The sequence below is a fragment of the Maniola jurtina genome, chromosome 11, assembly GCF_905333055.1.
Source record: "Maniola jurtina chromosome 11, ilManJurt1.1, whole genome shotgun sequence".
Classification (NCBI taxonomy): domain Eukaryota; kingdom Metazoa; phylum Arthropoda; class Insecta; order Lepidoptera; family Nymphalidae; genus Maniola; species Maniola jurtina.
In genome coordinates, this window is record NC_060039.1 from 1,743,182 (window position 1) to 1,765,798 (window position 22,617).

Below are 22,617 nucleotides of genomic sequence, written 5' to 3' on the forward strand. Positions count from 1 at the left end.
AGTGCGAATGCGATTGATAAAAATTTCAAATGGTGAATTAAAATATTATTGATGCTTGAGTGATGCATATATTTTGCAGAAAAATGAGAAACAAAAATGAGTGTATCTGTTGCAGATTATTAAAAAAAAAAATTACCTGTACGTATCTTGTCCGATAAAAGGTTTAATCTCTGATGAGGCACCAGTACTGATCCTCACTGAAGCAATGGAACTTCTATTTGGTTTTCCGTGGTCTGTGGCAATTACGGCTAATTGAACGTCTCTTTGATGAGCAGGCAAAGCACTGTAGTTGACATACAAAACGCCAGAGTTTGAATGAATATAATACCCGGGGCTGGGTTGAAGTATATGGTATGATATTTTTCCATTGTCATCACTGTCTACGTCTTTTGCGCTGACTGACCCGATTTCCATAACGCCACTACCTTCTGGAAAATTACAAAAGTATTCTTAATAATATTATAACTAAAAAATTACGAACTTTGTCTAGGACTCTAGGAAAGTGTATAGTGATCGTAAAACAAATAGTCCAACTTATACACGAGGTGTATGGATGTGCCGTGTAAAAACAGATCTCAGTGTCGGACTTTAAAATATTACTACCTGTGGACTGCTTATTTTGCGATTAATGTAATCTTGAAAAAAATTCTCAAATTATTTTTTGAGTGATGCTTTTTGATGAGTTGATGACACAAAAATGAAATTTAGAAAAAATTGTAATTAAAGGGTATTTACCAGGTAATACTCTGTTGTAGGATATTTCATCGAAAACTGGGGAGTTATCATTTACGTCGGTAACGTTTATAGTAAGGGTAGTTTTCGCTATGTGCTCATTATCCGAAGCGGTGATATTCACTTGATACACTTTTTTACTTTCATAATCCAGCGCTCTGTTTAAAACTATCTTTCCACTGTATCGGTCTATTGAAAAAGTGTTATCTCCTTGAACAATCGCATACTTTAGTGCCGGGTATGTGTCGACATCATTTGCAGTAACAGATGTAAGTATCGAGCCGACTTCCGCTCCTGTAAACGGTTAAGAAAATAAATGAAAAAAACTCTATACACGCAGTCGCTACTCTCGTTTGACTGCCGCTTTAAGGATTCGCAAAATAAAATTCTCTAAAACAAAACCCGAGCGCAGTACAATGATATAAAAACAAAGAAACAAAAAGAGAGCGCGAACCGTTGCTTGGCCGGGGAGGCCAGTAAAACATCCACTCGAAAAAAATGTAATACCGTCCAATAAATATTGATCCTAAAGGAGTCTCTTTTATTTAATCTCAGCGCTGGAATCAAAATGTCGCAATGTAAGCCAGCCGGGGAGTTGGGAATACAAATTATGTAAAATGCCTCTTTTGTAGAATGCTTTTTGTTCTACCAATTTATATCGAAAAGACGATAGGCTGCTCTACAGCAATTTAAAAACGAATACGTAAGTAGGCGCGACGCTTGAAAACGTACCTTCGGATACAGAAATGACATTCGGCGGGGGAAATGTCGGCTGATTGTCGTTGACGTCCACCACGTTGATTCGCAGTGTAGCCGTGCCAGTCATTTGGGGATTGCCTTCGTCCGTTGCTATGACGGTCAGTTTGTATGTCTCCCTTATCTCGCGATCCAATACAATGTTCGTCTTGACTGATCCGGAAAATGCTGGCTCAATAATGAATGCGTTATCGTGATTGCCATCGACGATATGATATAAGATTCTTGCGTTCGCCCCTCGATCACCATCTTTTGCAGCCAACTGCACGACAAACTCGCCTTTTGTATTTCCTTCGAGAACATTCGCTGTGTATTGTTGTTGCGTAAATCTAGGAGCGTGATCGTTCTGATCCAAGAGATTTATTATTAAATTGCAGTATCCGTATAATGTAGGCGTACCTTCTGTTCGAGCTACTATAACAAGTTGCCTTGTTGGACCTGGATAGGATTCATAATCCAAATTTGCTGAGTTGTTAACCCTTATGACTCCGGTATTAGAATCTATTTCAAAAGCGTACTGATCATTTCCATTTCCAAATTCGTAGGAAATTCTTTGACGACGTCCATCACTTCTTAATGCTGTAACTTGTAATACCTCTTTGCCGTACTGTAAATTTTCTTCAATAGTAATATTATAAGTGGAGTTCTGGAACGCAAGGCTTGGTGTTTGTTCAGGAAAATCTCCAATCCTTATTTCAATCAGGCCTATTGAACTTTGGGGAGGGTTTCCTTTGTCCTTAGCCAATACTTTGAGGTGTAATAATTTTCCATTTTCACTTGCTAAGCTCTGTGTAGCAGTAAGGACTCCTGTAGTTGGATTGATACGAAACTTATTATTTGAAGTATCCAAAAGTTCAAATAGTATTTCCGAATTGATTCCAATATCATTGTCAGTAGCTGAAACTCGTAGCAAACTTTGTCCCGGTGGAGTTAGCGTAGCCATCTGTTCTTTGAATGGATATTTTGTGAATATAGGCTTGTTGTCATTGACATCATTTATAGTGACTTCTACTGAAACTCTTTGCGAACGAGCTACGTATCGGCCTTGATCCGTAGCAACTGCGTCAAAATGATAGATACTAATTTTCTCACGATCAAAGTACCTGTAAGAAACAATACATCAAGTTAGGACAATTTACTAATTCATAGGGGAACAATTTTTCAAGCAAGAATATAAATAAACTTACAAATCATAATAATCATAGGTCTTAATAAAGAATATGATTAACTTACCCGGTAGTATAAATAATACCAGTCTTGTTGTCTATTCTAAATAATCCTTGACTTTCATTTGCAAGTGAGTAAACGATCCGTTTATTTAATCCTAAATCAGCATCAGTTGCTCGTACTTTTATGATTGATGTATCTATAGATGCATCTTCTGGTATAGCAGCGGAGTAATGTCCAGTATCAAACACAGGATCATTGTCATTCTGATCTTCAACCATGACTGTCAGATTACACGAGCCTTGGAGCGCTACTGGTGAACCATGATCGTATGCAGATATGGTTAAATCATACCTGGCTTGTGTTTCTCTATCTAAAGTTTTTGCCGTGAGTTTCCCTGTTGTAGCATCAATAGAAAACTTATTTCCATTATTACCAGATGTAATGCCGTACGTTATCATCCCATTGGCTCCGATATCTTTGTCTGTTGCTGTTACTGTGTGTATAATTTCCGCATTATTATTTTCGGGCACTGTTAATGTATAGCAAGATCCAGGCTTAAAAGAAGGTGGGTTATCATTCACATCTAATATACTTATAAAAACAGTCGTGACGTCAAAATTTGTTGTAGACTGAAATGTGCTTGAATCAGTAACATAAACAGGAAAGATGTAATGGTCAGCTTCTTCTCTATCTATTTTCGTTCTAACAGTCACTGTTCCAAGACGTTCATCGATTGCGAATTTATCGCCAGCTGCATTTGACGGTATCATGAAGCGAAGGTTTCCTAAAATATAAAAAAAAATGTTACAAATCTCAAAATATAAAAAGTCATATTAAAGTACCTTAGGCTTTTCTACAAAATATCATAAGCACGTACCTGTGTAACCTCTTGATGATTTCGCAGACAGTCTAGTAACAAAACTGTTTGGGCGTATGTCTTCACTAATATTAGCTCGGTAGAAAGAGTCTGAAAATCTTGGGGGAACATTCGTCGATTCTTGCAAGTTAAGAAATAACGTCATATGACTTTGTCTTGGAAAGGGTGTACCATGATCAGAGGCGGTTAAGTTTAACTTATATTGCCCTGGCTTTACTTTTGCTATATCTGAAGAGTACTTCTTTGTTAAAGTTAGTTTACCGGTATCATATTCTATAGAAAAATAAGCTTGGTCATTTCCTCCGGCTATAAAATACGAGATTCTGCCATTATCACCGGAATCTGTATCAACTGCAAGCGCTTGATATAGAGTGCCAGACAAAGTGTTCAATGTAACAGAAACTTTACTAGTGGATACAAAAGTAGGTGTATTATCGTTTGCATCAATCACAGCTACGTGTACCGTGGCAGATGTTACCATCCTTTCTGTTATATTGGCAGCTAGGTCAGAAGCTTCGATAACCAACCAGTATTCTTTAAGTAGCTCGTAATCAAGAGGTGAAGTAAGAGTTAACGAACCAGTCAGAGGATCTAAAGTAAAGGCATTTTTATTTAGTGGTAGAGAAGACATTATACTAAAATTTAGCTCGCCGTTTGACCCTGCATCTGTATCACTCGCGGTAAAGTTGTAAATGGTCATGCCTACAGGCGTTACTTCAGAAACTTCTATGTTTATTGGATCCTCAGGCCACTGAGGTGCATTGTCATTAACATCTATAATTTCAATACGAACGGTGACGGCGCTGCTTTGTGGATTATTTGTAGCAGATGTATCTAATGCTCTAACTTCAAGTCTGTATTCATCCTGTATTTCTCTATCCAATTGTCTTGCGACAACTAGATAACCGGTTCTTCTATCAATTTCAAAGGTGCCAGGAGAATGGTCTGATGTAAGTGGCATTAACAGGTATGATATTTGTCTTTCTTCTTCTCCGTTTATGGAATTTTCACGTATATCGTTGTCACAGCATGCGACTGTTCCCACAATATATCCAACTTTAGCGTCTTCTTTCACCTGAAAATAGTTTTTTATTAGTTTCAATTTTACTGCTATTACACAATAAGAAGTTCTAAAATTAAAAGTCAATTTTTTGTTATTTTATTGTTTACTTACTATTTGAGACCAGCATGAAAAGAGAGAAAATATAACGTGTAGATCTTTATTTTGAAATGTTCAATAATATTACAGTAATAAAATAATAAATTTAAATGACTTACCTTAAAGGATAAACTGGAACTGGTAAATGTAGGTCTATTATCATTCAAATCCAAAACTTCTACTTTTAACTGTCTGACAGTCTGTCTCGGTGGATGTCCTCCATCTGTGGCTGCTACAGTCAAGCGATAGATTGACCTTTCTTCATGATCCAAGACTAAAACAGAATTAACATGAGACATTTTGCTTATTATTTCATTTATGTTTTATTATACTTTACGTTTGTAAAGGCATACTAAATTCATTTTACCTGTACTTGTTTTTATAACACCAGTGTTAGAATCGATCACGAAAACACCAAATCCATCCATGTCTCTTTCATTCAAGATGGAATATACAACAGTAGCATTCACTCCATTATCTCGATCAATAGCTTTAACTCTTGCTACTTCTGCTCCAGGCTGCTGTTCTTCTCGTACACTAACAACGTCTTCTCTAGGGTCAATGATCTCAGGTGAATTATCATTCACGTCAGTTATTTTTATAGATACAGGAACTCTGCTGGATCTAGGTAGTGACCCTTGATCTCGTGCTTCAGCGAATAATGAGTAAGAATTTTTGTATTCCCGGTCCAATACTTCTTTGGTTGATATTATGCCTGTAACAACATAGTTATATTTTAAATTTTACGAAAGGACTCAGCAAAATAGACGTAGATTAAAAATATTAACAGTATACAATATCACAAAGTACCAGGTATTCTCTTAGAAATAAATTTTAACTATCAAATCAGTATAAAATCAGGTATTGCCAAAAGAGATCGTTTGATACAGAATGCCTATGATTATTCTGCCATCCCTTATTGGGAGCCTAAAAGTTGTCATGACAGAAACTTGGAAGGAAGATAAATGTGATTTAACCGCACAGCAACACAGGAAATCGATCTTTATTTCGATCGTATCAAAGTAGTTATTTAAATTGACGGATGGGAGTCGTCGGAGGATAATAAGATGTGGCAGGGTCCCTCGTAATGAGCAATGTGGTGCAGGTTCAAGAAAAAAAAACTTATTTTCTCTCCGCAAACATCGTCTCCGGATTTCATTTCGATGATATTTAAGCAAGAATGCATCGCGGGCAGAAACTTTTATTTCTGAAAGCCGCAAATCAAAAATTTGAAAGTGCATTATATTTTATTCTCAAAATAAATTTATTAGTCACAAATGAGTAATAATAATTTACATATGCTACTTTTAGAGTTCCTTCAGACTTCATTTAGTAGGTATGTTGGTACATTCCTGGTATATAATCAGATCTGAATATTCTTCTAAACAATTTTTCCGCAACCAGAGAGAAGTTCAAATAATAACAGTTTTCCTTTATAGCATCAATACCTATATTATACTCGTAAATGCGAAAGTGTGTTTGTTTTTGATTTGTCCTTCAATTACGTTGCAATGGAACAACGGATTGACGTGATTTTTTACATGGATATAGTTAAAGATTTGGAAAGTTGTAACGGTTACTTTTTATCCCGGAAAATTACGGAGTTCCTATGGGATTTTTTAAAAACCTTACCAAGCAGACCTAATCGTGGATGATATCCGATGACTAGCTAATAATATTAATTGATCATTACTCACAAAGAGCTTGTTCGCCGAACATGATCATCAAGGCACGTAGGAAAAATAAATTAAGTTTTAGCTCTACAAACCACAAAGTTCAGTCATCCAGTTATCAACTCGGTTCAACGTTACAACAAGTGCGATCGATTGGCGTGTGGCTACACCACCCTCAATCATTCCCCATTTGCAATCATATATAGGCAATTATAATTAAGATAAATTGCTTAGGATCTGGTGATACATTAAACTTGCAATTAGACTTTAGAGGTAGGAAAATAAAAGGTATATTCATCATCTCCCTACGAAAAAGCGGCGATTCTGCAGGATTAGCTATGGCCTATGAGCATTAAATACGTACTCGACAGCAGTGGTATCCTTTTTATTCAGAGAGGAGACCTCTCAGAGTAAAAGGACTGGAGAGAATTCTGTAGTGAGGGATTTCTGTAGATGGGTTGATTATGATTATGACAATGCGATTTTTCAGATCTTTAACTATATTATCAACTCATTTCGGCCAAAATGTCCATTACACTATGATACTTCTGGTGTTGATATTTACGCAAAAATCGCAATACCTATAGTGTCGTTATTCCGAAGAATTATTTAAAATAATCAAATTACTTACAATTTTTTTTTTAACCGGTACATCAATGTGAAAGATAAGTTTCATAGAAAGTGTTCTTGGTAAGCGGTGGTAGGTACCATAAAATATGGGAGAGAATGGCGGGCCTCCTACATAGCAATATATTAATAACACTTGATGGCAGGTCACGGCAAATGCGCATGCGACGACATTTTACAACCTGGCAATCGACGCGCATTAATTCATCTTAGAATTTAGATGGCCTGTGTGATATCTAGATAGTTATTTTTAGCCTAGCATGTATGTGTGAACATTTGATAACTAGCTGATTTACCGCAGCTTCGCTCTTATATTTTTTGAAAATGAAAATTGGTGAGTGGGTGGAATTTCCATAAATCCTGAAACACGTACTTTGACAAACTTTATGGAAAACTTTAAGACATCCAGGTTTCCTCATAAATTTTTATTTCGCCGTTAAAACAAATGCTATTTAATAACCTAAAACTCACATTACTCCGAAATGTTAAGGCCCCTAAATAGAAACCTGGGGTCCTTAGGCTTTATTCAATTACCACAAGATATAATAACCTATGTGCAAAAAAAAATGATCATAATAAGCTTGGTTACATAATGTAGGCATTAATTAAAGAGTCATCCCTAAATCCTAGCACCATCGACCGGACGCCCAACATAATTACATCTAATAAAACTTTCAACATAACATTTACCGTACCGATTTCCGAAATAGCCGAATAATTGGCATAAAGAATTGATTCGAGTATCCACGATTCGGCGTCAAATGCCGTCCTTTGAAGATGCCGACGTATAAAACAAACAAGCCACGAGCGATTATGGACATAAGGTGTGTGTCGCCCACCGAAAACCCACCTGTAGAAATTCCCTATCAGTATAGCCGAATGCATACAGTTGTCGTTGAGTATTGATTTATCGATTCATGGATTCACTTCGGGTCGGTCTGAGGAGATGCGCTAACTAGCCCCGTATCGATCTTTGATAAGCCAAATTGAGATGGTAAGTTCCACCGTGGTTCTACCATTCATCAGTCACTTAAAGGCGATAACGACTTGAACTTTCTTTTTTATTGGGCCGTACCGACTCGATTCAGATTGCAATCATTAAACGGTCAAAAGTTTGAAAAAAAATAATTTGGCATTTTTCACTTAAATTGGGTATTTATGATAGGAGTCAGGAGCACCCACATCCACGGGAGCATTTTATTGCATGTCGTAATCAACCTAACTAAAATTCTCTTTTTCGCCTCCAATTAGGCGTGAAGTTTTTAGGACAAAATTCAATGAACAAAATTTCGCTAACATCGGAAGTTATGGCTTGGATTTTAATAAAAACAAAAGGAACATTCACTGATGCACTTTGATGATAATATAATTAATCATTCTACATATTAGACATAATAGTTTAATGTTTTTTAAATCAAGAGTTTTAAATTTTTTGATAATATTACAGGACATTTCTTCATTTCTTCATCTGGTGACAGAAAGACTGACTCATTTTTGTGTGCAAAGGCTGCCAGCGTGAAAATGCAACCAGTATTTTTGACACCATTTCACGCGGGTATGATTCTAAAGTAATTAGATAAAACTAGCTTTAAGTTTTATTGTAACATTTTCAAAAAAAGAAGATCTAGTTACTTTTCAAACCATCACTGCTAAGTTTAATGACATAAATAAAGGGAAGATATCTTTTTTATTACATCCTTTAATTTCATCCTTTTGGATTACGTTACTCAGCATCAATATCTTATATTGTGTATTTCAAAGCTATGTTGCACTTTTCCAGTGATAAAACTATGTCCATGAGAAGGTTAGCAAACATCTTGACACTGCTCCCTATATAGTTTTTTTTTTTTATAATTGTGCAGGTATTAATGCAGTTTTGTTTATTCAAATACATTTGTTCAGTCGACGAGTCTTAAGTCACAACATACTTTGGGTTTTAACTTTCAAAGGCGCCGACTAGGCAAACAGATTGGAGTGGATGGGTGCAGGAATAATTCTTTGGCTGAACAAATAGTAGTAAGGACGCTGAGGCTCGTTGAAGTTACGGTAAACCGCTTTGTTTTAAGCCATTCAAATATTGTCCAATAGATTGTTCTGCACTAATGATGAGGATATGTTGAGAGTAGAAAAAATAATCATGAGATTCAAAAAGTTTAATACATGTTTCCATCAAATTAATTTTAAAAATTATCTTGATACGAGTATCGAAAATGTTTTTGTATGTTGAAATTATTATCAAACTCTTTAATTCTTCTCTTTGCTAATTTTATTTTCATGGATTTTTTTTGATACAAACATATTTAAGCTAACCAATTCATTTAAAAACAATATTTTCAAAATTGAAGAGAATTTCTTATTTCTGATTAGATTAAAAAGACAAATATTATTTTAGCTCAATGATAATACGTATAAATCTAGATATGGGTCACATTTGTAAAGCGCTACCTCTTCTACTCTCGTGCGTTTTGTATGGTTATACCATCTGTCTTACTCATCAGCGAGCACGCATTTTATAAGCCATGTAATATGAACGTAACCAAATGAACCTGTGGTACCATATCATTCTAACCTAACCTAAATAACCTAATTTGTTAGTTACAATTCCTTCCAAATCCTTTTCTACGTCCACGTCACAAATCCCTATTTTTGCGTCTATTGATAAGCTATAATTAATATGTATAACAATACTTCTAGATGATAGTTTTCTTACCTGTAGTCGGGTTGACGACGAAGCTGGTATTAGACGGGAACAGGCTGTATTTGACCAAAGCATTATCACCCAAGTCCGCATCAGTCGCCGCAATTTTGCCAACAAACGCGCCAACCTTTTGATTCTCCTCAACCAGAAAGTCATAGGCCGTCTGTGAGAATACTGGATCATTATCATTAGCATCTACCACGTTGACAATGAGGCTGGCAGTCGCTGACAGAGGCGGAATTCCATTGTCTGTAGCTATTATTGTCATTTTGTGTGTAGCTATCGTCTCCCTATCGAGTTGTTTGGCGAGGTATACCCAGCCTGTGGCCGGCTGCACTTTAAAATGCTCTTCGTTTGTATTATTCTCTGATACTACGCGATAGGTTATGCGCGCATTGTTACCGGTGTCCTTGTCTATGGCTTGTATTTCTAAAATCTGAAAGGAAATGTTTCTCTTTTTAGCGTATTCGATGGTTTGTTTAAGGAAAATTTAATGTGTATTGGACTTTGTTGTTACTTATGAGTCGTTAAGCAGAAATTATCAGTAACTGAATCTATCATATACTTTTTAATACACAAAAAAAGAAAAGCTTCACGCTTACAAATAAGTTAAATAGTAGGTATATAAAAAATTCAATCCTATAATTTTTTTGCTCAGGAACCCATAATAAAACATTGTTAGCTATATAAGCAAGTAAATAAAGCAACAACATCAAAAGTAAGGAATCTAAATACTACAAGGGACCCAAAATTCGTAAAAAAATATATTCGAAAAAAGCGTGCACAAAAACAAGTGAATTGCGTAAACAAAATCGAATGTATCAAAAACAGGTTGTATATCGTGTAGTATTCGCAGACTATTATCAGTTAGTCGTGCCGTGCGAAAAGGTTAAAATTAATTGATTGTGATTGGTTTAATTATTGCTATTGGAGTTAATTCAACTGTACACAAGTCTCTTAACTAAACTAATTTAACACGTCCAAAAGAAGCGCTATCTTCTTTCACAAGAAGCAATATGAAAGGGACAACAATACTTCAGATTTTTATTGCATATTTTAATCACCATCATGAGTTTACAATTGAAGCGTGATGTGATGGCTTTGTTATACTATGTTGAATATGTTTAACTCTAATGTAAGCAATGGGTATGAATATTCATACTTTGCATTGTATTTCATACTATGTTTGAGAGTTTCATAAACGAAGTCGGCCCTTTTGTAAGAGATTATCGCTTTCGTCGGATCAGATATGAAACAGTGACAACGAATACCCTCATGAATACAAAGAATATTATTATTTTGTATGTGTGTATGGAAGATTCCTTTATGGAAGAACTTAAAAAGGGTGGGTGGAATTGGGCTTTAAAATCCAATAAAGTATTTGGGTTAAATATTCGAAACGTTTTTAAACGGTTTGTGCATTGCATTTAGTACAAGTTGTATAAGTTTGTACGTAGACTAATAATACTGATAAGAGTTACTTTCTGTACTACAGACGCATTTTAAATGAATTAAAAGAGTACTTTAACATGCAGAGGAAAAAACTAGTAAAATTGAAAGCTCATTCTGTTTCAATCTACTTACCTACCTTACCATCGTAACATTAGATACATATTAGATTCAAGCAAAACAAAATAAAACAAAGTTTTTTTATGGGTTAAACGTTCGGACATGTTATATAAAAATTACATAAAAAGTAAAAGTTTACAATATTAGTCTAGGGTTAGCCTTGTTAAATCATGGGCAACCATTGCTTTTAACCTAGGTGTGAGACTTTAAACCTGAAATTTGTACAGCAAGACGTGAAATTTATTGAGAACAGCGTTTATTACATCAAAACAAGCTTTTACCTTTGTTTTTACAGCGTCCGATTCTAGAACATTCGCGCTGTAGGTGTCATGTTCGAAAACTGGAGCGTTGTCGTTAACGTCTTGTACGTCTACCGCTAGAGTGAGGTTGGCACTCAGTTGAGGGTTGCCTCCGTCCTTGGCGGATATGATGAGTGTGTGGCGGACGAGGTTCTCATAGTCCAACGATCTAAAATAAATAATAACTTCATTATTGCACGTTTTTGAGGAATAACTTCTTAGTTCTTTTTATTATTAAAAAAATCGGTCAAGTCGATTCGGACTTGTACACGAGCTTCTGTACCGTCTCAAAAGAAATAACACTTTTTAACTTTTTTTTTAATTTTCATAATTTTTATCATTTGTTGTTATAGCGGCAATAGAATACACACTCTGTAAAAATTTCAACTCTCTATACCTACTCCTATTACAGTTTACAAAATACAGCTTGCTGACAGACAGACTGACGGACGGACGGACGGACAGCTTAAGCTTAGTAATAGAGTCCCGTTAGCACCCTACGGAACCCTAAAAAATGAGTGATCCTGTTTATGGAACTTCTTGCAAGCATCAATTTTGGAATCGCCCTCTTAGCTTGCAAGAGATCTACGAGTATGCTGGACGTCTGTCAGTTAAAACAAAGACGACGACAAAATATCAATAGCACTTCTGAGCTCCTTACCTCAATAAAGTCACCAGTCCATGTTGAGGATTGACAGCAAAGGTATTAGCTGGTCCAGTAGCAGTCACCAGATTGTAGATAACCTGTCCGTTCTTCCCTTCATCCTCATCAGTGGCCCTCGCTGCGTACACCACTGAACCGATGGCCGCTGACTCAGCCACTGATACTCTCACTGATGATGTGCCGAATTCTGGGGCGTTGTCATTCACATCTTCTAGCGTTATTTGTACCTGCGATAATAGAATTTTGGTATAAAGTTTGATATTCAAGCTTATTAATTTAAAAACAAGCCTAGATAATCTCTCATTTTATATGAATGATCTAAAACGTAAATATATCTACTCAGTGTTCTAAAGTCATAATTTGAGAATTCTGTACAAAGTTAATCGTACAGAAACATAAATCTGGTATAAATTGCACAAAAACCTAACCTCAAAAATTTTAATCAACCAAATTTTCTACGAAATTCAATGAAATTAGTTTTTAAGTCTAAGATGATTGTTAGAAATTTGAATATAAGCGGCGCAAGACTGTGGCAACGTGTGGATGTCTCCACAATAAACATAAATTCTATAGTGGACCGAAGTTGATGAAGAAGACGACAGAGGTCTGTTTGGGAAGTATATTTGCATACCTGTGTCTGATCATAGTTTGCCGAATTGCTAGTAGCAGCCCTGATGTTGAGGAGGTATGAAGGTGTGGTCTCTCTATCCAGCTTCCCCGAGGTCCTGATCGCACCAGTGTGGGGTTCGATGGTGAATCGCTTGTCGACGTCGCCCGAGACGATGCTGTAACGGACCAGTTGTTTGCCTGTTGACGAAATAATTAGTGTTAATGAAGGACGTTGCAAATGGTTTATGTGTCTAGGCTTAGAGGTTGCGTGTTTGGTTATAAGTCATCATTTTTATGAAAAACTAACGGGCTTTACTGTAGAGCAGTTTTTTGCGTTAGCATCAATGTTGCCAATGTTGTATAATCAAAATCCATACTATAATATTATAAATGCGAAAGTGTGTCTGTCTGTCTGCTACGTTTTCACAGTCCAACCACTGAATCGATTTTAATGAAATTTGGTACAGACTTGGGATACATCCCGAGGAAGGGCATAGGATACTTTTTATCCCGGAAAATCAAAGTTTTTACGAGATTAAAAAAATCAAAACCCACGCGGGCGAAGCCGCGTGCATCCTCTAGTCACACTAATATTATAAAGGCGAAAGTTTGTATGTGGGTGTGTGTGTGTGTGTGTGTGTGTGTATGTTTGTTACTCCTTCACGCAAAAACTACTGGATGGATTGGGCTGTAATTTACAATGGTGATAGATTATACTCTGGATTAGCACATAGGCTACTTTTTATCCCGGAAAATCTAAGAGTTCCCACGGGATTTTTAAAAAACCTACATCCACGCGAACGAAGTCGCGGGCATCAGCTAGTGTTAAATATAACTCAAATTTGATCAATTAGGCTACACTACATGCTAGGTTTTTAGTAGTTTTGATGCTCCTCGAAGGATAAACGGTGATAGTGAGTCTTACTGTCGTCGGTTGTTATAACGGGAGTCAGGGGTTCGATCGTGACGCAACCCCTACTTGTAGAAGTTAGATGTGTTTTAAGCAATTCAATATCACTTGCTGTAACGGTGAAGGAAAGACATCGAGAGGTCACCTATATGCCTGAGAGTTCTTAAACGTAGAATGTTCTCAAAGGTCTGTGAAGTCTCTCAATCCGTATTTGGTCAGCGTAAACTGTGGCTAAAACCCTCCTCAGTAGTGGACCGGCGCTCTGTCAGCATATATCCATAAATACCGATCATATTTCGTCCGTATACCGCATTAAAAGACACCCTGGCGTGTGCACTATAAATTAACTTAATGATCCCACGTCCACTTCCCGTGGACAGAACTCGCAAATCTATTTACAGAAGCCCAAAACTGAACGACAGCCGAAAACCGCTTTATATCTATCAAATTTTAATTGGCACTTTATACAATGTAAGCGATTCATTGTCGAATATTTTTTTACCGCTGGGCCTGTTTTTGTTGGAAGGTTTTTTCGCCAGTCGTTTTCGGCAGGACAGTTGACGCAACGAGATTGATATACGGTCTTATTCGTCGACGTGCCGGGCAGTCTTTGTTTCTGTAACTGGTCCAGGATCTCCCCTCCTGCCTCTCACCCTCTCACCCCCTTGCGGCACTCCCGCGTCCTCCCTTTGTCCCTTCGCTCTTTATACAGTCTGTGACGCGATTGTCTTATTTTCGAAAGATTTTACGGCCCGACTTTAATGTGTCGTGTTTGTTTTTGAATCGGCAATTTTTGGGGTATTCGAGGTGGTTTCAATAACTTTCTAAAGTTATCAATATATTATTAGATATAACACAAGATGATGTCTGAAACTTTATCTTTATGGACGATTAAGAATCCCGTAGGAACTCATTAATTTTGTGAGAAAAAATTGCCTATGCCTATGTCACTTTCCAGGTATGCTAACTAGGTAGGCATATCCATGCAAACAATTAGCTCGACCCGTTGGAACAACGGGTCGAGCTAATTGTTTGCTTCGACTTTCAGCGATCCAAGTTTCGTCAATATCAATTAAACGTACATGGGTCGTAAAAGGCTGACAGCCAGACAGACGGACACACACTTCTGCATTCATAATATTAGTATGGATTTCGATAACCACATATTATCTACTTATTGGGTGCAGAGTTCAAATCACTAAATCTTCAATTGTAATAGAAGTTTCACGTAATATTTGTCTTTCAAGTCAGGTGCGTATAACCCTTCGTCCGACCCCTGATTCATTAGTCAAATCAGAGTCAGTGCTTTACTCTTGTCCACTTACAAAATATATTCACAAATGCCATTCTAAATTGAAATCATTAATGGGCGCGCGATTATCTCGCTCACGAGACCCCATTTGGTTTCAATTAAGAGTTGTAAAGATCTTCTATGCGAATTATTCGATTCTCGATTTGAGTTTAATGAATTAATTATCTGAAAGTTCGATTATCTCTAAAGGGCAGGGGAGTTGCTTTGTGAAAGGCTGGCTTATTTCTGATGCTTATCGGAGGGAATCTTTTTAAAGAGGTGTCATTATTGTGTGCTGATTACTGTGTCGATTTTTCTTTGTGATTCCTGTGACAACTTTTTCTGGTATTGAAAATATTGTTATAAAGCTAGTTTGGAGTTAGATGGCTGACGCCCTGGTGGTTTTTCCCTGACCTCGACTAATAGAAGTACGCTGGATTTGCTATTGCCGATCTGTTTGTAAAGCAACTTGACTATCGCCATTTTGTTGCTGATAACAGCAGTAAACATCATGTATGGGCGCATTCAGAACTATATGTTAGTCCTAAACATTTGTCAACATAATGTTAATTCGAATACCATATAATTTTGACAGTTATAACTTTTGGTATCTACGCTCGGTGGGCTACAATAAGTAATATTGTCATATTGTGTCATATTATGTCATATTGTATGGCACGCGGTATCTACTGTAGTTGTATTTTTTTTAATAAAAATTGCGAGCAAACAAGCAAGTGGGTCACCTGATGATAAGTTATTACCACCGCCTATGAACACTTGCAGCACTAGAGGAACCGCCAATTCATCTCCGGCCTTTAAAGAATTAGTTGAATGTGTCCATATTTGTAGGTTTTTATCACCAAAGTTTGACAGCTACATGCAAGCAAGTTGACACTTTTCTGCTTTTTCCGATTGCCTGAAAGGTAGATAATTTTGGAAAAATTACCACAAATTCAGCCAATAACAAGTATTTCGATAATCGCTGATGATTATCACAACTTTGTTGCTGCTTGGTGCTGCTCGGTCAGATCGTTGTCAAGCGCAAATTTGTAAACAATAAAAAATGCAAGGATAAGCGCGCTATATAAGGTGCGTACATTCTGCGTACATGCCTACAGCGGGTACAGAGCCAGCGGCTGCTTCGCACTCGGCAGCCGTCACGGATTTCGCGAGTAAACGTTCAACCGCTAAACATTTTAACACATAAATCGTGTAAACAATTTCAGTCCCACTCCGTCCAAATAACGTCGGGTAAGGAGTTGAAAATAATTGAGCTGGACGCGGAAAAAAGAAGTATAGGAAAGTGGCGGGCAAAAACTGTCGCCGCAGACTCGGTTTGTTGACCTCGGGACGGGAGGTTGAATTTATTCGGCTGTCCGCGCATTCGGCCGGGCCGCTGGGCCGGGCGTATCCTTGGATTTCTCCGGATTGAATTTCAAATTTTCAGTCGTGTCGCCTTGCAAGAAAGCGTGAACCACATCTTGATTTTTTGAGCGCCGCAAAAACATTTGACGGTCAACCTGTGACTTTGGATGACCTTGACAAAAATTTTGCAAATTCATTCATTAGGTATCAACCCATCGCCCAGTCAAGTCCTGCACACCGGTTTGGAAGGGTTTGGGCAATAGTTTACCAAGCTGAGTGCAAGATAGCAGAAAACTTTATGGAGAACTCTCAAGCTGCAAGTTTCCTCTCGAGCTATTACTGTTCATTCGTTAAAGCAAGTACCTAATGTTGAATTTCTTAAAACGCCATGTGCGTAAAACCAATTTTTTTCATTCATTACCATCATTATTACCGGCCCACTACTGAGGACGGATCTCTTCTCTGAATAAGAAAGATAGTCCATCACATTGGCATAGACTTTACATTCCCTGGACGGGGTGGATTTATCGGAATTCTTGTATTATATTTATAAAAACAAGGGTGTATAGACGGGTAAACGTTTTCGAGTAGATAATAGACATACCTACACCCGAGGGTGACTGTTTCAAGGTGGATAAATGGAAAAATATTCAGTTTCCAACGGTAAAAGCTAGCCGTTGAGAATAATATGTCAGTCAATCACTTTTATAAATACAGATAGTCTAAAGAAAAGTCATGACTCGCTTACGTACAAAGTGACTTGTTTCAGATTAAGTATCTACTTGCTAAGAAATGGTACGAATTTCGTACGATAATAAAACATAAGATCCAGCCGTGTGGAAATACAAGTCTATAATACTTAAGTTATGGCTCACGGCGCGTCCTAGGAATCTGATTTAAATTCATTGTCTTAGATATATTCTAAGACATGACCAAGACTTGCGTTCGGCCACCCAACTTAACAAAATCTAGGGTGAGGAAAACAGACCAGAACATGGGCCATTTCATTGACGCCCCTGGCACAGTGGTAGGAAGTCCGAAGTTCGATTCCTGGTAGTTAATTTAGGAATATTTACCTTACTAAATAATTTAGGTAGATACTTTTTAGGGTACCGTACCCGAAAGGTGCCAGCGGGGCCTTATTACTAAGCCTCCGCTGTCCGTCCATCTGTCCGTCTGTCTATTTGTGTCAGCGGTTGGTATCTATCTCATGAAGCGTGATTTACAGAGTGTGCAAATTAGAAAAAAAAATCACAGAAAGTAGGTATAGTATGACCCCCACACCCGCACGTCACCCGCGCTATCCCTCACCGGGTTAGAGCGAGGGCTGTGCGTGTGTGCAGGGCGTCCCCACCCCGATTGCCATCTCGACCTGTCGCATACTATACATAGTGTTATATCTTGTACGATAGTACGGAACCCTTTATGTGCGAGTCCGACTTGCACTAACTAAACTACTCCTATAACCATCCTACGTTTTAATGAACCCCCGACCCAAAAAGAGGGGTGTTATAACTTTGACGCGTGTATCTGCGTATCTGTCTGTGGCATCGTAGCTCCTAAACTAATGAACCGATTTTAATCTAGTTTTTTTGAAAGGTGGCTTGATCGAGAGTGTTTTTAGCTATAATCCAAGAAAATAGGTTCAGCCGTTTGAAAGTTACCAGCTCTTTTCTAGTTACTGTAACCTTCACTTGTCGGGGGTGTTATACATTTTTAATTTTCACTTGTACACCATGAAATTATTCGCGTTTTATTCTGCACTTATGATTGATTTTACCTACAAAATGACGTGTGAAGAGGTTTAACATAATATTACTGATGAATAGTAATCTACTCACTCTTTTCAATATGAAAGGCAAATCCAAACATTTTTTCCTCAAGTTACCTAGAGAATTCATTACAGTCTATCTATCATTAGGCAGCCGATAGGCAAATCGATGCAGACATGTAACTGTTTTTGTATAACGGAAGGTGTTTCTAATCAAAACTCGATTAAATAATATCGATGTTGTCGGACCACACAGGTATTAGCCGGTTACTTTAACATCGCACGATAAAATCGGTAGCGGTAACGATTTTATCGATACCGCTACCGATCGTTACCGATATCGATTTTATCGTATTCGCATTTCGGCATCACGATGACCTTATTTTAATCATCATCAGCCTGGACGTCCAGCGCAGAAATGCAGCTAATTCTTGGCACCATTCCACGAGGGCACGATTTGTATAGTAATAAGATAAGGCTAGCTTTAAGTTTTATTGTAATATTTTCAATTAAAAAAAAAAAGATTAAATAAAATTTCGTTTGATAGCTAGACGATTTAGTTCGATCCTAGGTTTTTAAGAGATGAAATGCAATATGGCTAAGTAAATCAAAAAAAAATGTAGCAGCGAAATTTTCAGCGATAGTTACTTAGTTTAACTGGCAGAATAATAAGACAGATAATTCAAATTCTGCTTCACTTAAATTACTTTAAAAAAGCAGCTTTAAGATAAATACTACGAGACAAGATACTTAGGTTCGAGACAGCCTCCCCTTTGCTAAAAGTTGACGACGCGACATTTGGTTGATATTATTACGAAGAAATCGTATCGTAATCGTGTCATGTAGTGCGATGAGCCCCTTATATTTTATTGGAGCCATTGCGTAACAACGGGAACTCTAATTTTATTACTCATAATGCTAAGATAAATCATAATTAGCTTAGGGATGTCTTTCGGGCTTCGACATAAATGTTTTATGCTGGTTTTATATGACCTACGTAAAGTCCGAGCCGATCAGGGTAACCATACTACTTGAGATATATTTCATAGAATTACTGATTGATACTTATTATTAAAGATGGGCCGACTATTGGCATTTGCCGAATAGCCGACTAATCGGTTTTCAAATTGCCGATTAGTCGACCGACTAATCGTCAATACACCGAATTTATACCAAACAAACAAAGAGAGGGTTAAGAAAGCTAGTAAATATTGTATTGACATTCTAACAGTAAGTTGCAAGCATCATCTAGCGTAAGCAGATGAAGCCCGCGACTTCGTCCGCCTGGACGGAATGGATTCTTTATTTTCCGGGATAAAAAGCAGCTTATATCCGTCTCTGGGGTGCAGGTTTATTATTAGTAACATTTACAATATTAGTATGGACTCAAGCACAAAAATGGTGAAAATACCTTACCTCCTTGGCATATTATTAAAATAGCATAAGAAATTCTCAAAATATTTGTTAAAACCCTAAGAACCTGGAACGCATGGTTACCCTCCTTATCATTCGTGAGCAATCCAAGATTACCTTAGGCACCCTACTGACGTGTTTTTGTGTATACCTACCTACCTCTCTCGTTATCTCATCAACAATGACTGATTGAGGTATCCAAAAATGTTGTTTTGATATTTTAAAATACTTCTCAAGGAAAATATTGTACTAATTAATTGGTACAATACGTTATGGTGGCGTCAAAGCCTTGTCAGGTTTCCTAAAATAAAATTATGAATATGTCTCAATTATTTATGGTTTTAATGATATTTTTCGACCAAGAATTTTTTCGGTATTCGTTCAAAATTTGCATATTTAAGGCCCTGATCACATTCGTACTAAGGTACAGATACACAGGTACAGAAAGTGAGCATACTTTCTTGTTATTTGCAGTTGTATGTGTTAGTTTTTAGGAAATATTTGGGTAGTCAACGTGGATGAAGATGCGGACATAAGTTCAGTATAAATAATATATATGTATATTGTATAGGTATATCAAATTTCTCCCGAGCGAAGCCGGGCGGATCCGTTAGTTTAAATAACATATTATTAAAATTTTATTAAAATTTAAGTTGCTATAGGTAGATATACTATAGATAGATAGATAGAAGACTATACTGCACACAAAACAAGAAACTACAGAATATAAACTAAAAACAATTGCATGCATAGGCAGCCTTATTGATTAAAGCAATCTCCACCAGACAACCTTTTGATGAAAGAAGAGACTAAGTGTGTGGGATAGTACTTACGCGCAATAGGTACTCATAATCTTATTTAGTAGTAGGTATAACATAGCATATCCATACTAATATTATAAATGCGAAAGTGTGTTTGTCTGTCTGTCTGTCTGCTACCTTTTCATGGCCCAACAGTGTAACCGATTCTGACGAAATTTGGTACAGGGTTAGCTTATATCCCGGGGATGGACATAGGCAACTATTTATCCCAGAAAATCAAAGAGTTCCTGCGGGATTCTTAAAGACCGATCCACTTAACCGATTTGTATGAAATTTGGTACCGAAGTAGCTTGCGTCCTGTAATCGAAATAGGCAACTTTTTATCCCGGAAAATCAAACAGTTCCCACGGCATCTAGAAAAATCTAAATCCACGCGGATGAAGTCGCGGGCATCCTCTAGTGTGTACTATATAACTTTCTACATAATGACTGCATCGTATCTCTCCGCGGTACGCTACTTAACTTGTCGGTTTTATTTTTCTCTCAAAGTTTCTGATCCTATCTTATCTCTATATACTTTTTAACAAAATATCCAAATAAATTTCATACGATTGGCACCAAACACGGCACAAAACTAATTGGTTCCACAGTTGAGGCAATCGCATTTCAAACGCGGGACTGTCGGGACCCATTAAATTACATTCTAGGGTTCCGCAGAGAAATTAGTTTACCTGACGTTGAATCTCGAGGTGCTAGAATTGCCCTTGACTGCAATATCACATGGTGGTAAGTGATGATGCGGGCTAACCTAGAAGGGGTATGGTTTACTCCTTTGGTTTCTACACGGCATCGTACCGGTACGCTAAATCGCTTGGCGTCACGACTTTGCCAGTGGGGTGTTAACTAGCCACGGCCGAAGCCTTCCTCCTCGCAGCGAAAAGCGCTGCGTCGGAACCACTAAGAGGATAGACGACATCAAACGAGTTGCAAAGGAGCCGCTGGATTCAGGCAGCGCAATATCGTGGCGTGAGGAAATTCCTATAGAACTATAATGTCCAGCAGTGAACGTCTATCGGTTGATAATGATAGTAATGATCTGAGTTTCACGCCACGAGTAAGCTAAATGTCTTCAAAACAAAAGTGAATAGGCTAAAATTAAAAAAAATCTAGTCACAAGTGACATTTTCCAGAGGTTTTTAAAAATTCCCTATCAGCTTTCCCACTTTCAGATTCTAGTGATCATGATCATCATCATCAGACCCACCCATCGCCGGCGCACTACAGAGCACGGGTCTCCTCTCAGAAAAAACTCTTCACACACCTTTAAGAATATTATGGAGAACTCTCAGGCATGCAGATTTCCTCACGATGTTTTTTCCTTCACGGTTAAAGCAAGTAATTATCTACTCTAGTTATACACCTACGGAACTCATCAAGATTATATGCGACTCCCATTTGATAATTTTTTTAATTAATGGTCCCTTATCTCCGGGCAGTTGGCTATAAATCTGGGGGGCGTGCGTTTGGGCAATGCTGCTCAATATTATGGTGCTCTTTCTAATTAAACTTTGAGCTCCTCTGACCGGATAGCTGCTTGAATTAAGCTAAAAGCTCAAGCGGTTTGAATTGGATTTTTAATTTTCTCAATCTTTACTTATAGTCCCATTTGTTAAGACACTTTACACGTTGTTTCGTGAACAAGATATTTCCTTTGGTAGGAGGATTGAACCTTAGGACCCAGAGGAGGATTTAAGAAGTGGAGCCATCCAGATTTTTGATGTAAATTTTTGGATGGGGAGAGCTCTCAGTTTGATCTTGACCCCTACGTCAATTATAAAGCTATTAGACACACTAATCAACAGTAGCGTGCAGTTTATAGTGGCAGAAAAGCATTGCTTACCCTACTTGAAATATCTCTTGCTTAATAGACTTGCCAGTAATAGGCAATCTTCCCAACTAATACCTAGCCTGGTGTTGAGCGGTGTGCAAGCTACTGCTGATTAATTTAGGAAAACTTATTTGCTACGGATTTATGAGAATATTCTTAGTAAGTAGTCGCACAGTATTACGAAATACGAATAGATCTTATAACTGTGGTTTAGAGAAGGCAGAGCTTTCTTGAATTGCACCAAACACAAGCAATACAAAGCCGGATAAGTCGGGCGCGGTATCTTCGCAATCTAAAGATGTGATTTGCAATATTGCTGCCACCGATAGCGGTTAATTGCTTAAAAATTTATTATTACGCGCCGCTCGCTCTCCGACGGGATTTG

General features: G+C 37.5%; 1 protein-coding gene across 1 annotated transcript in view; it reads right to left on the minus strand.

Moving 5' to 3' along the window:
* Window positions 1-22,617, minus strand: part of LOC123869774 (protein dachsous) — a 371,978-nt gene that overhangs the window by 4,125 nt on the left and 345,236 nt on the right. Inside the window, exons 4-14 of the mRNA XM_045912790.1 lie at window positions 12,856-13,031; window positions 12,222-12,451; window positions 11,543-11,729; window positions 9,705-10,128; window positions 5,062-5,409; window positions 4,814-4,968; window positions 3,536-4,610; window positions 2,722-3,442; window positions 1,465-2,591; window positions 736-1,026; window positions 137-428 (exon numbers count right to left, since the gene is read on the minus strand). Of these exons, the coding sequence (XP_045768746.1) occupies window positions 137-428; window positions 736-1,026; window positions 1,465-2,591; window positions 2,722-3,442; window positions 3,536-4,610; window positions 4,814-4,968; window positions 5,062-5,409; window positions 9,705-10,128; window positions 11,543-11,729; window positions 12,222-12,451; window positions 12,856-13,031 (5,026 nt within the window). The remainder of the gene's footprint in view (window positions 1-136; window positions 429-735; window positions 1,027-1,464; window positions 2,592-2,721; window positions 3,443-3,535; window positions 4,611-4,813; window positions 4,969-5,061; window positions 5,410-9,704; window positions 10,129-11,542; window positions 11,730-12,221; window positions 12,452-12,855; window positions 13,032-22,617) is intronic.